The 14,581-nt window shown below is 37.9% G+C and overlaps 1 protein-coding gene across 2 annotated transcripts in view; it reads right to left on the bottom strand.

Moving 5' to 3' along the window:
- The window catches only part of LOC138694368 (serine/threonine-protein kinase VRK1-like), an 87,732-nt gene that overhangs the window by 29,599 nt on the left and 43,552 nt on the right, over window positions 1-14,581 (bottom strand). For both annotated transcript variants that reach the window (XM_069818033.1, XM_069818032.1), the window contains exons 3-5: window positions 10,196-10,392; window positions 9,245-9,476; window positions 1,260-1,439 (exon numbers count right to left, since the gene is read on the bottom strand). In XM_069818033.1, the coding sequence (XP_069674134.1) occupies window positions 1,260-1,439; window positions 9,245-9,476; window positions 10,196-10,392 (609 nt within the window). The remainder of the gene's footprint in view (window positions 1-1,259; window positions 1,440-9,244; window positions 9,477-10,195; window positions 10,393-14,581) is intronic.

Genomic DNA, 14,581 nt, shown 5'->3' with positions numbered 1-14,581 from the left:
TACTTCCATTCTGGTTGGATGATCGTTCACCTTCGCTGAGGTATGTGGACGTAAAGCCAGCAGCAGACTGATCCCCCTTTGTAGGATGTTTGTGTCACAGATAATGAATTTTTTTTTTCTACTATAGTTTTTAGTGGAATTTGAGTTTCTTCTTCTAATTGTAAACATTACCTCATTATTAGTTTTGTTTAGTTTTTATTTATATTTTATATATTTTGTTGGGGTAATTTGAGTTACAAGTATTTATTTGGTTGTGATATAATTTCTTCTGGTTTAATTTTATTATACTGGGATTACGAAGTCTGATTTTAAAAGTACTGCATTTTTACAAAGGTTTCTATACAACACCAAAAACAGTTTTCCAACACTTGGCTTATACTGTACATATCATGTTAGTGTACAGGTCATAGAAGTTACTTTGTTTGCTGTTCAAAGTTTCTCGAATTTAACTGGTAACCAAATGCTTTCAATACTTGTATACAGAGAAGGGAGAGACTTCAAAGAAACAGTAACAATGTGTTACATCCAGCTTTACATGTACTTTATTTATAGCTTTTGCAGAAAATAGAGAAAAATCATGCATTTATTTCAAACAAGTACTTCATGCATGAAGGAGAAAGTGATTGCACAGATGTTGCACTGATGTACCACTAGATACACTATTAGAAATATTTACAACCTGAAAGGCCGGGAGATGATCTGATCTGTGATACCTGTCTGGCAGCTAAACAAACTGCAATCATGTCCCATTTTTTACTCAATGCACCTTACAGGCAGGATTTAAGGTTCATTATTGCATAACCTTTGGTGTAATTGAATTTAATTCTCTTGCATGTAAAAACATACTTCCCTCTATTAGGTCTACTAATGTTAAAAATGAATACACCAATGTTGACAATAAAATTATTCTCCTCTGGTACACAATAAATGCTTCAAATGCTCTCAAAGATTTCACTACAACAATATTAAAGAGAAGTTTTTAACTTTTATCCAGACATATTAAAGTCTGAAAACAAATTTACGAGCCCAGATTTAAATTGACTCTTATTATTCTCTAGTGATTTCTAGTCATATTTTTCCTTTTCACACTGTGAGATTTTGATTTTACTCATTTATTTCTGTACTTATAATTTTTATTTCTCATTTTCCTTTTACTTTAGTACCCTAAATTTGTTAAATGACAATTCATTTTTACTCCATATCATCCATGAATTGCAATAAAATAGGGAGAAAAAAAAAGACAGTTTATTGATTTTTACCTGGTGGTTCTGCATCAGGAAAACATCGCCGCATAAGCAGAGGAATGTTGGACATAAAACTCTTCTTCTGGACATGGACATATTCTGGATCAGCCACACTATCTTCCCAAGGCAACTTGCCACATAACCACTGCAATATATTATAGCCAAGGATTTCTAGGTCGCCACGACGAGAATGTGCTGCAATGAACAGTATTGTATTCATGCTAAATGGCCATTACACATGGATTCTAGAATGTGTGTGATATACATCATACGCTTGAAAAACTTTCTCTGATTTATACAGGGTGTTTAAAAAATACGGGGCATAATTTCAGGTATGTATTTCCCACATGTAGACAATCAAAATAGTTCATTACAATATGTGTCCGGAAATGCTTCATTTCCGAGTTATGGCCTTCACAACATTGAAATTCACCAGAACGTTTTTCTTTCCACAGGTCGTTGTCATTACAGAAGATGTTTAAAATGTCCACCTCCTGTTTGAATACAGACCTCACAGCGATGTCTCATTGACCTGTGAACACGATCCCAAACTCCAGGAGTATTGCGTATGTCCTCAGAACATGCCACAATTCGATTCTAAAGGGATTCCAAATCAGACACCAGAGACGAATAAACCAATAATTTTAAATGGCCCCACGAGTAGAAATCGAGAGGGTTCAGATCAGGTGAGCATGGAGGCCAAGCAATTGGGCCACCTCTACCTATCCATCGATCAGGAAACCTTTGATCCAAGTGCCGGCGAGATGTACGACTGAAGTGTGCAGGAGCGCCATCATGCAAGAAGTGAATGTGTTGACGATTGATCAGTGGAGTGTCTTCTAAAACATGAGGTATGGTGTTTTCCAGGAAGTTTGTGTATGCCTGCCCCGTAAGTCTGTTTACAAGTACATAGGGTCCAACTAATCGATCACCAATGATACCGGCCCACATGTTGAGGGAGAACCGCACCTGGTGATGAGATGGAACAGTTGCACGTGGGTTTTCATACGCCCATACATGCTGATTGTGGAAATTTGTTATGCCATCTCGTGTGAACTGTGCTTCATCTGTAAATAATACTAAGGCAGGAAAGTTCGGATTTACACCACACTGTTGCAAGAACCACTGACAGAACCTAACTCGCCCAGGGTAATCTGCTGGTGACAGGGCCTGTACACGTTGCAAATGATAAGGATACAATTGATACTCTTTCAACAGTCTCCAGACAGTCGTATGAGGAACATTGACTTGCAACGCTATCCTTCGTGTGCTGATAGATGGAGTCATATTCACAGCCTCCAGAATCTCCTCCTGTACTCCTGGAGTTGTAGATCTTGGTTGTCCCCTTCCCAAACCAGGAGAGTTAAATTTTCCATACTCGCACAGACGGTAATGGAGATGTACAAATGTCTTCCAATCTGGACATTGTCGCTGTGGATACCTCTCCTGGTACAAACGACGAGCCAGCGCAGCACTGCCGTCCGCCTTACTGTACATGAAGTGTATCTCTGCCAGCTCTTGATTTGAATACATGTCACACAGTCTAACGCCTACACAACACTGAATGTAACCTTCGCCTCAGTATGAACTGTCAGAGTGCCCTCTTAATGTCTCCTTTGACGGCAACGACCTGCGGAAAGAAAAATGTTCCGGTGAATTTCAATGTTGTGAAGGCCATAACTCGGAAATGAAGCATTTCCGGACACATGTTGTAATGAACTATTTTGATTGTCTACATGTGGGAAATACATACCTGAAATTATGCCCCGTATTTTTTAAACACCCTGTATATGATAATACACAAACAAAATTTAGCAAAAAACCAAGTACATTTTTACATATAATATGTATGTTTAGTCAACAGTCAGAAAACTAGTTGGAACCTCATAACTGATACCAATAAGGCATCACTCATGAGACAACTAAGCCAGGAGATAATGGAGCACAGTGGCCAGTTCATTTCCCTCTCCATTGCATATATCATTTACTAGTAACATAGTTCACGAATCATGCATCCATGGTATATACATTATAATACATACGTGTACAGACCCAGAAATAAAATTCAGGTGGTCCAAAATTTGTTTCTGGGCCTGCACATGTATGTATGTATGTGTGTGTGTGTGTCTGTGTGTATAATATATTTCCATTTACATGGAAAGTAGCTGGGTGTGGATAGTACACGTTAAAATAACACAAAACATCCATATGAACATACATCCTATGATAGAGTATGTATACACCTGTTTGTGTACAGATCATGGTTAGATGGAACTTGGAGTGAGTTGTTAGTCCCATTGCATGTTGACATCTAGATCACATTGGATGTCAAGCGGTGTTGATGCTAATAGCTAAAATTAGTTCAGCATATCTATGACAACATTTAAATGTGCTACTCGAGGATGACCCACTGAATCTGGCAATCCATTTGTAGTTCATGCATGATGAAGCACCGCAACATTTCAGTAGAGTGGCCAGAGCCTATCTGGATGAGTGGTTCCCACGCAAGTGAATAAGCTGTGCAGGATCAATCACCTGCTAACTTTATACTAAGATGGGCATTATATATATTTTTAAATATTAGATATTGTATGTTGGGTTTCATTTTATAATAGGTTAATGCTATATTTCAATGTCTTCTTAGCATAAACTGTACTTCAAAATAATTTTTCTACTAAGTAATTCTGATCAAGTAATGTGAGTAACAGAACTGTAATGTGAGTGATACAAATACAGTAGATTTTTCATAATTTAAACATATTCTACAGGAATTTTATTCCCACTCAGTTATCACAATTATATTGTGATGTTCAACAAAAAAAACGTTATCTTTCCAGTTTTTAGAAGAGCAAAGTTTGCCATTATTGTGTATGCGTACTGATGCATGTCCTTGTCTTATAATGTGAGTGACAGTACATTTAACATTTTTTTCTTTTTAATAAATTATGATTTCCCAAGTAACTGTACACCTATTTTCACCCTTTCTATTAGGCAATGAAATACTTCTTCAAATGAAAATATACAATTAAAATCATGAACTGTATAATTAAGAATGTGTGGTGAGAGTTGTTACATTGTAATGTGAGTGACAGTGGAATGACTCGGATCACAATCAAATAAGACTATTATCTGTGAAAGTATGCATTCACGTACAAGTTGGAAGATATCTCGAGTACTTCTTGTAGAGTGATGTATCACTGCTGTACAAAGGTAGGGCTGCAGCTACACGAAGAGGACTGTACGAAGTAGGGGCTACGGCTATTAGAAATTCCAGTAGAACTTTTGAAGGCCTGTAATTTGGAAGCTATCAAGCATATGGATGTTTTGCATTGTTTCGAGGTCTCCTAGCCACACCCCAGTTACTTCTCATATACCGGTAAATGGGAGGAAAAAAAAAGCACGCACACACACAACTCATATATATATCTTCCTGTGTGTGTGTGTGTGCACGCATGCACGTATCTGTGTGTTCGCAGAGTGATTTAGAAAGATATATTGCCACTTATGATGTTTATTTTTTGGACAAATAGGGTTCCCATTATGCACCATATCATCACTGGTGGCAAGGGCTAATTCTTACTGTAATATAGTATTGGCAGATGAATACAGCAAATAAACATGAAAACATTTCGCCTATAAAGGTTTTCACTAAAGTATTTTCAACCAGTTATGTATTGAAATACTTTAAAATTTAGGAGAAAATAATTATAGATAAAAAAACAAAAGATAGCTGTAAAATGTTTTATATATTCAACAAATGTTTAATCTTTAACATGTACTTGTTGTGCAGTTTATATTTCGGCACGTCATTCTTTTCCTTTCCATTTCTTTCCTGTTCTTCTAACCTTATGCTTTTCTCTGTTTGTTTTGATTATTCTAACTCTTCGTAGATGGCTTGTAGTTTTTCCTTTCTGATCTAGTACTTCTTACTTTTCATAGATGGCTTACTCCCTCTCACCTTTCCGTCTTTCCGTATTCTCTGGTTTTGTTGCTTTAATCTGTGATGAGTTGAAACCGAGGGGCCAGTTAATATATGGCTGGGGAGCGGTTAGTATTTTACGCTGATTGGTTGAGACTGGGGGCCCAGTTAATATCTGACTAGGGAGCAGTTAGTATTTTATTCTGATTGGTTAAGATAGAGACGCCAAGTATTATTTTGGTTGTAGCGTCAGTCTGGTGGATGGACTCATTCAGGTCGGATGTGTGCCGGCAGTTATGAATGTTTCCAAGGGCATGGGCTAGAGTGTAGACCGGGGATCGAACGGGGTTCGATAGTTCTACTAGCAGCACCGTAGCCGAACAAGTTGTGGGAACCTGCGATTGGATTGCAGAAGAATTACGTGTGGCAAGTGAAACTTAGAAAATTACGGATATCGAACTGGGTTTGAGTATCTTTTCTGAGAAGAACGAACTCGACACGGTTATTATTTTGGTTGTAGCGTCGGTCTGTGATACGGACTCATTGAGGTTGGGTGTGTGTCGGCAGGCTCAGTAAGGTGAACACTGTTGGGGCGTCTGTGGACGTCGGACCTTCCTTGAGGGAAGTTGTGTAGTAGCGGGTTTGATTATGTGGAAGTTAACTTAAATCTGCCGGGGAGAGATTCATTGAGGAAATACGTATAGTGCAGTTAATTCTACCTAAATACTGGTCGGTATTTTACTTAAGGTTATTGTATCTCAAGCTGTGATGTAACTAATAGTCAACCACAGACTACAAGAAGTTCAGTTATTTAGTTTTGGTTTACGTTTTACGTAGTCATTACAGCAGAACGTATTTGACGAGTATGGAATTCGAAATGGAGGCATCCATTGTTGTGTGAAGTTTGAGTGTAATGGTTATGTGTGTGTTGAGTATTGGTTATGCGTGAGATGCGTCGACACGATGGATGTCAGCAAGGACGAGTAACTATCAATGTAAGGTAACTAGTTGGGTTTGATTAACATTACTCTGTGAGGAAGATATATTCTGTGTGAAGAAGTTATTTTGGTTGTCTATGCTAAATAAATGTTTGTCTCAAACATAGGGAATGTATGTTGTTACTCGAGTACCTCGACAAGCAGATTACCATCCTGATCATAACGTTTCAGGGCAGGGTTATTTGGTATAATTCAGATATTTATCATTTATTTCAGCAATCAAAAGTCCTATCAGACCCAGCGATGGTACAGTGTTAGCAGGTTGCGTGGTTATGATTGGTGTTTGGAATCTCAGAGCCGAGGTACTTGAGTTTGTACTGTTCAGTTGTGTTCTATGTTTCATGATGGAAGTTTGAGTGTAGTGATTTCATCTGTGTGGTTGCTGGGGATTTAGAATTGCGCCACTGCAGCCCATGCATGAAGTAAAAGTCTTCTAAAATGGGCACCTTTTCCCCCTAAGGGAATGTAAAAAGGGGAAAAGTTAGATTAGGGTTAGGATAGGTTATGTGAGTGAGGTCTGGTCAGTTTGGTCGTACCAGGCTTTTCATAGTGACGGACGGCCAAACGACAGTGCAGAGGGAATTTTGTGATCAGATCAGAGCTAGTTCGGGTTTCTGATAACTCTGTTATTACAGAGCTGTGTGCCTATATGCCTCATGTGAGCTATTAGTAACCTTTGGGTTGTTTTTATAGTAAGGTATATTGCACTGTACGGTGGTACTTACTAAAACTGCCCAGTAAAAGTTTGTACTTGAGTGTATTATGAGTGGACAGTGTGATGAGTACTGTGTCCTAACCTGGTTTTGTCACGAAGGAGTGTCCTTCTATATTCATGAATGGGCAGTGAACATATATAAAATTGTGTATATAATCACGAGGAAGTGCCAAAATAGCTGAAAAGACTATTTTACCAGAAACGGCCATAAGTTAAGCAAGTTTAAAGACGACTCAAAAGTTTGTATTGTTCATGTGATTTTCTTCTTTTCAAGTTTATCTTATTCACTTAGACATTGTTGTATTATTATGTATTTTTATGTTTTTGGGTTCTGTATTATCACGTGTGTTTTTAGTTCTAGGTTGGCTTTTATGTATCATCACAGCTCGGGCTAGTTATTTTGGGGTCGTTTATCCACAAAATTATCTTTTCCTTTTCCTCTTCACTCTTTATAATATGTTTTATCTTCTTCTCTTTCATGCCCTTTTTCTTTTGTAGCTTACCTTCTTTCTAATTTCTTTTCTCTTCTTGTGTTTTTTCTTCTTCCTTCCTGTCACTTTAGGATGTTGCTGTTTATGTATGGCTTAATTAAACCGATTACATTTTGGTCTGGATATCTCTACTGCTTATGCCAAGGGTGGAAGTGTGCTGTGACTATAAACCAGAGGTCTGTGGATCGAAGGAAATTGGTTGGTTGGGGTAACTGCGACGGACTGCGGTCATTCCGAAGGGCCAAGTGGGCCGTGGGGGAGCACGGTGGGGATACCGGCTCGACCTGTGGACACTCGGTGCCTAGACAATTTATGTTCGACCGGCTGGATGGTTGCAGCAGTGGCGTCAGTGCTTGTTCTGCACTTGGAAGATGCTGAATCTAGAGGCATGTGGTGGGACATGGCTGGAGATATATTCCATTTTGGTAGCCTACTTGTCCATGCAGCGTCTTTGGACCTGGGGTTGGCGGTGTTCAGGAACGGCTTACTTTTCATAGATGGCTTACTTCCTCTCACCTTTCCATCTTTCCGTATTCTCTGGTTTTGTTGCTTTAATCTATGATGAGTTGAAACCGAGGGGCCAGTTAATATCTGGCTGGGGAGTGGTTAGTATTTTATGCTGATTGGTTGAGACCGGGGGCCCAATTAATATCTGACTAGGGAGCAGTTAGTATTTTCTTCTGATTGGTTAAGATAGAGACGCCAAGTATTATTTTGGTTGTAGCGTCAGTCTGATGGATGGACTCATTCAGGTCGGATGTGTGCCGGCAGTTATGAATGTTTCCAAGGGCGCGGGCTAGAGTGTAGACCGGGGATCGAACGGGGTTCGATAGTTCTACTAGCAGCACCGTAGCCGAACAAGTTGTGGGAACCTGCGATTGGATCGCGGAAGAATTACGTGTGGCAAATGAAACTTAGAAAATTACGGATATCGAACTGGGTTCGAGTATCTTTTCTGAGAAGAACAAACTCGACATGGTTATTATTTTGGTTGTAGCGTAGGTCTGCGATACGGACTCATTAAGGTCGAGTGTGTGTCGGCAGGCTCAGTAAGGTGAACATTGTTGGGGCGTCAGTGGGCGTCGGACCTTCCTTGAGGGAAGTTGTGTAGTAGCGGGTTTGATTATGTGGAAGTTAAGTTAAATCTGCCGGGGAGAGATTTGCTGAGGAAATACGTATAGTGCAGTTAATTCTACCTAAATACCGGTCGGTATTTTACTTGAGGTTATTGTATCTCAAGCTGTGCTGTAACTAATAGTCAACCACAGACTACAAGAAGTTCAGTTATTTAGTTTTGGTTTAAGTTTTACGTAGTCATTACAGCAGAACGTATTTGACGAGTATGGAATTCGAAATGGAGGCATCCATTGCTGTGTGAAGTTTAAGGGGTGGCCAATTTGAGTGTAACGGTTATGTGTGTGTTGAGTATTGGTTATGCATGAGATGCGTCGACAAGATGGATGTCAGCAAGGACGAGTAACTATCAATGTAAAGTAACTAGTTGGGTTTGATTAACATTACTCTGTGAGGAAGATATATTCTGTGTGAAGAAGTTATTTTGGCTGTCTATGCTAAATAAATGTTTGTCTTAAACATAGGGAATGTGTGTTGTTACTCGAGTACCTCGACAAGCAGATTACCATCCTGGTCATAACGTTTCAGGGCAGGGTTATTTGGTATAATTCAGATATTTATCATTTATTTCAGCAATCAAAAGTCCTACCAGACCCAGCAACGGTACATTGTTACATAATAAAACTTCTTCCAAAATAATATTCATCAAATTGAAAGTTGTAAAAATGAAATGTAATATGTATTATTCAGTTTTCTATCCACTGACTTCATCATAAAAATCTGCGAGAAAAGACAACACTCACCACCTATATGGGCATCTCTACTGGTATATTCCAAAGTACCATCATGTGCTTTCCGTTGATCACAACGGTATTCCTTGTGAACACCACTCTGATCTGTATAGCGACAGGCTAAACCGAAGTCCAATAGATACACACAATTCTCTGTGCCTTTTCGAAAGCCCAGGAGCAAATTTGAGCCTTTTATGTCTGCGTGGATATAACCATGACTATGGATGTACTCCAATGTATCTAGCTGCAAGAGGAAATTATTATAAAATCATATATCACGCTACTCAAATTAACAATTAGAACCACTGCCAATAATAATAATAATAATAATAATAATAATAATAATAATAATAATAATAATAATAATAATAATAATAATAATAAACATCACATAAAAGTTCAATTATTAATTTTAAATAGTTTCTTGGACATTTGCATGAGAATTTTTCTAATAAAAAAAAAAACCCGTAGGTTCAGAAAATCTTCCTTGTAGACTTTATCTGAAAATGCTATCACTTGAACAATTTGCGAGGCTTTTCTTTACCAAACACTTTTAACAGATACTGAAAAACTTTGGTAACTTGTACAAAAGCGTAAATAAGAAAAAGTCTGTAGACTTCTGACACATGAATCTCAAGAGATCAAAATGTCTTCTGCATTGAGGTCAAGACATAATGCATACACAATAGCTGTGAAGGATATTTCAAGCAAAACCGAGCCTTTGTTGTGCTAGGCTTTTGCCAATCCATATAGACATATCCAAAGAAGTGCATATGATCAAAAAAAATGTTCTAAGACGAAAATGAAGTGTTCTGGATGAGAGTTTACATAAAATGTTTTCATTCTCAGGTGCAAAAAAATATGTCCTCAATGTTTTGTCAATGATTTTAGTTTAATTCTATGTAGCATTCTGCTAAAATGAATTTTCTTATATATGTAATTAATTACATTGAAATTACTTACAATTTGAATACCCAGATAAAATGCAGTCTTGAGTGGGAACCTTCTCCCATTTTGTAGGAACAATTTTCCGAGATCCTGACCGAATCTCTCTAGAACTAGAAAGCGATACTTTTCTCCATTATAGACATGAGAGCCAGAACCAATGTAGGAGGATATTCCTAAATGCTTTAATCTCCTCCTCTTCTTCCACTCCTCAACTAAAAAGCAAAAACATTAAAATTTATGTTAGGCCTATTAGTGAATGATCTTTTTGTTAAACATTATATTTGATAGCACTACACTTAGCATGCCGATTTGCTTAAAAAAAAATTCAGTGGTGGCTAACATTTTATTTTAGGTCATCTCCTTAAAAATGTACATATTTGGTAAATTTTAAGAAAATATTGCATGTTGATTCCTTTCTTTTTTGTGCAAATTAAATCCCGCACTGTAACAATCTCCACCTTTCTGCACTCAATGTGCAACACAGAACTGTGGCCGTTTATTCTTAATTACAGTGAAACCTATCTAAAGCGGCCATCTGAAGTTACCTTGTAAAATGGCCATTTTATCAGGTGACCGCTTGATTAAGGTTGAGGTTTTTTTAGGAAAATACTGAATTTCATTGACTTTTTAGTACTGTGCGCATATAACAATCGTGCATATTAATGTCAGCCTCTTCCATTCTTGCAACTAGCCTTTTCAAAACTCGCTTGCGGTACTTCAATTTAAATGACTGCATAATACCTTGATCAAGGGGCTGGAAGTGTGAAGTATTTGGGGGAGGAAACACCAATTTCACGGATCACATTGCGATTTTGTCGTTTAATCTTGGAATTGAAATCACATAGCTAATAATTCTTAAACAATGATGATGTCAATAATTTCAAGGGAAAAATTGTTCCGGGGCCGGGTATCGATCCCAGGACTTCTGGTTGAACGTACCAGCGCTCTTACCAACTGAGCTACCCGGGAACTCCACCCGACACCGTCTCAACTTTTCCATTTATATCCACACAACTCGCGTGGGCTGACGAAATGCCAGAGACCCACATCGAGTGCACACAATCCCTGTGTGACTTAGTCACACAGAGATGTGGGTCTCTGGCGTTTCGTCAGCCCACGCGAACTGTGTGGATATAAAGGGAAAAGTTGAGACGGTGTCGGGTGGAGTTCCCGGGTAGCTCAGTTGGTAAGAGCGCTGGTACGTTCAACCAGAAGTCCCGGGATCGATACCCGGCACCGGAACAATTTTTCCCTTGAAATTATTCAAATCTGCTTTAAAGGAAGCTTTACCTGAAAGACTAGATTTGCATAATATATACGTCACTGTGTACGTTAACAGAAAAACCACAATTCTAAGTCACACAGAGATTGTGTGCACTCGATGTGGGTCTCTGGTGTTTCGTCAGCCCACGCGAGTTGTGTGGATATAAAGGGATAGGTTGAGACGGTGTCGGGTGGAGTTCCTGGGTAGCTCAGTTGGTAAGAGCGCTGGTACGTTCAACCAGAAGTCCCGGGATCGATACCCGGCCCCGGAACAATTTTTCCCTTGAAATTATTCAAATCTGCTTTACAGGAAGCTTTACCTGAAAGACTAGTTTTGCATAATATATACGTCACTGTGTACGTTAACAGAAAAACCACAATTCTAAGTCACACAGAGATTGTGTGCACTCGATGTGGGTCTCTAGCGTTTCGTCAGCCCACGCGAGTTGTGTGGATATAAAGGGAAAAGTTGAGACGGTGTCGGGTGGAGTTCCCGGGTAGCTCAGTTGGTAAGAGCGCTGGTACGTTCAACCAGAAGTCCCGGGATCGATACCCGGCCCCAGAACAATTTTTCCCTTGAAATTATTCAAATCTACTTTACAGGAAGCTTTACCTGAAAGACTAGATTTGCATAATATATACGTCACTGTGTACGTTAACAGAAAAGCCACAATTCTAAGTCACACAGAGATTGTGTGCACTTGATGTGGGTCTCTGGCGTTTCGTCAGCTCACGCGAGTTGTGTGGATATAAAGGAAAAAGTTGAGACGGTGTCGGGTGGTGTTCCAGGTAGCTCAGTTGGTAAGAACGCTGGTACGTTCAACCAGAAGTCCCGGGATCGATACCCGGCCCCGGAACAATTTTTCCCTTGAAATTATTCAAATCTGCTTTACAGGAAGCTTTACCTGAAAGACTAGATTTGCAATGATGATGTCATCCAAGCTTTATTGTTGGCAGTCCACTTCACCCGCAATAAGCCCATGTCGACATTTTTCTAACATCTTGGTTTCAATGATTTTCCTATCATTAAGAGTGCTTCTTTTTCTCCTGCAGCATTACAACAAAAGAGCAGGGTTATTCTGTCTTTTGCCAACTACCCCTCTTTACACTCTTTTTCTTAAAACTTAAAGTTTTATTAGGGGGGGGGGGGGAACCTGTTTCGCCAACATTGTAAATGTCTCTGAGTTCATATTCTGCAAGAATTGAAGGCAGTCTATTTTTTCCATTCTTCAATAACATTGGTTGCAATGTCACCTCCTTCACCAGACACAGAACGAAATGCAATGTTATACCGTTTTCTAAAGCACTCTACTCTAACCTCCCATTACTAGCAACAAAATTGCTTACATTGAGTTCTCTGGCAATTTAAAGAGCTTTCTCTTGAATCATAGGCCCACTTACTGGCAATTTCTTCGCCCTCGCACACTTAAATCATTTGTAAACGAAATCATTCACATTACTAAACATAGATTCTCTCTTCTTTTTTGGCATATTTTTCTACAATTCTTTTAATATTTCATCTTTATTCTTAATTATACCGTTTATTTGTGTCCTTCCACATTTGAATATTTCTGCAGTGAAATTATCTGGAAGTCTTGGGTTCGAAGTGCAGTGAACTGTATCCAGAAGGTTTGGGGTTCGATGTACAGTGAACTGTATGACTGAGCTAGAAGAACTAGCCAAGGCGAATGAATTGTGAACTGAGAACTGACAGTTTTGTTTTGTACATAGTGCTTCGTGAACATTAGTTGAAATTAGGAGTACATTGTTGTTCTTCTCAATAATACACGTGAATTGTCATTGTCGTTCAGTGGAGTGCATTAATGACTACTGTGTTGCTGTGTTGAGTGGAATACCCATTGTTGACGGGTGTGTGATTAAAGTCAGAAATAAAAAAACACATTACTGTTGAAAATAAAAGTTACAATATTAAATCTTTGCAATTTGAACCTATGTTACTCAGAATTGTATGTTTCTTGAATATATTTTGGAAAAATTATGTAGCCCTGGAAAAGGTTTGAGTGCCCATCCAATATGTACACTACTAATTTTAAAAACCTGTGGAAGCATATTATAAGACTGAAACAGTTATATAGACCAGAACAATAATTTGTAATCGCCATGGTTAATATATGACTGGCGTTATCACTATGTATTCTACTCTATAATGAAGGATGAAAATACGGACAAAATATTTAAAACAGTCGAGTTAAATAAAATCGCCACAAATTCAGTAATAATTTAGAGAATCTAGGCTATTTTTTCCCTCTTTAAATGACACTCGTAGTTTATTTCGTATTTTTCACAACTGGAATTATTGCATAATGTTAATATTACAGAATGATATTACTCATGGAATATCAAATAAAAGAAATAAAAATAAACTGTTGAAAAAGATTACAGGTATGTAAATTTAATAACTGAAATTTTAAAATATTTTTATAACTTTCTAAATGAAAGACAAAATATAACTCGTTAAAATTTGATATCCTTATGGTGATTGAACGTCAAATCAAATAAAAGAAATAAAAATAAACTGTATAAAAAGATTACAGGTATGTAAATTTAGTAACTGAAATTCTAAACAATTTGTATAACTTCTAAACGAAAGACAAAATATAACTCATTAAAATTTGATATCCTCATGGTGATTGAACGTCGAAAATGCACGACCTGAACTTGTATCTTAGCCAATACACCACGAGGTGCAGACAGAATCATTCAATAAGAAAAGCCCTGTCAAAGCTATAAATGTAGGCAGCAATTTCAAAGTAATTTTTCGTATTTGATTATAGTATCATGTAAATATAATATATTACTGTTCTATAGCAATGGACTTTAATAATACAAGTCTTTTTATCAAAGTTAAAATCTCGTTAAGTGTAAAAACAAATTGTTGATTGCTAAGATCAATAAATGTACCATAAAAAGACAGGTCGCTCAAAAGCACACCAATGCAGTGTCAATCAAATATGAGATTGTTTATAATACATCATGAGTGCTTTTGTTTTGGATAGGTCAGTAAACTGTCATACTGTAATAAGTAGGGCCTGGATGTTTATGACCTAAAAATGTTAGAAATATGCAAGCCTTTATGAGCTAAAAAAATGGTGATAATATGACCAATAATATGACCTA

This window comes from Periplaneta americana, chromosome 2 (assembly GCF_040183065.1).
Source record: "Periplaneta americana isolate PAMFEO1 chromosome 2, P.americana_PAMFEO1_priV1, whole genome shotgun sequence".
In the NCBI taxonomy this organism is placed as follows: Eukaryota; Metazoa; Arthropoda; class Insecta; order Blattodea; family Blattidae; genus Periplaneta; species Periplaneta americana.
This window is presented reverse-complemented; position numbering and strand designations above follow the sequence as displayed.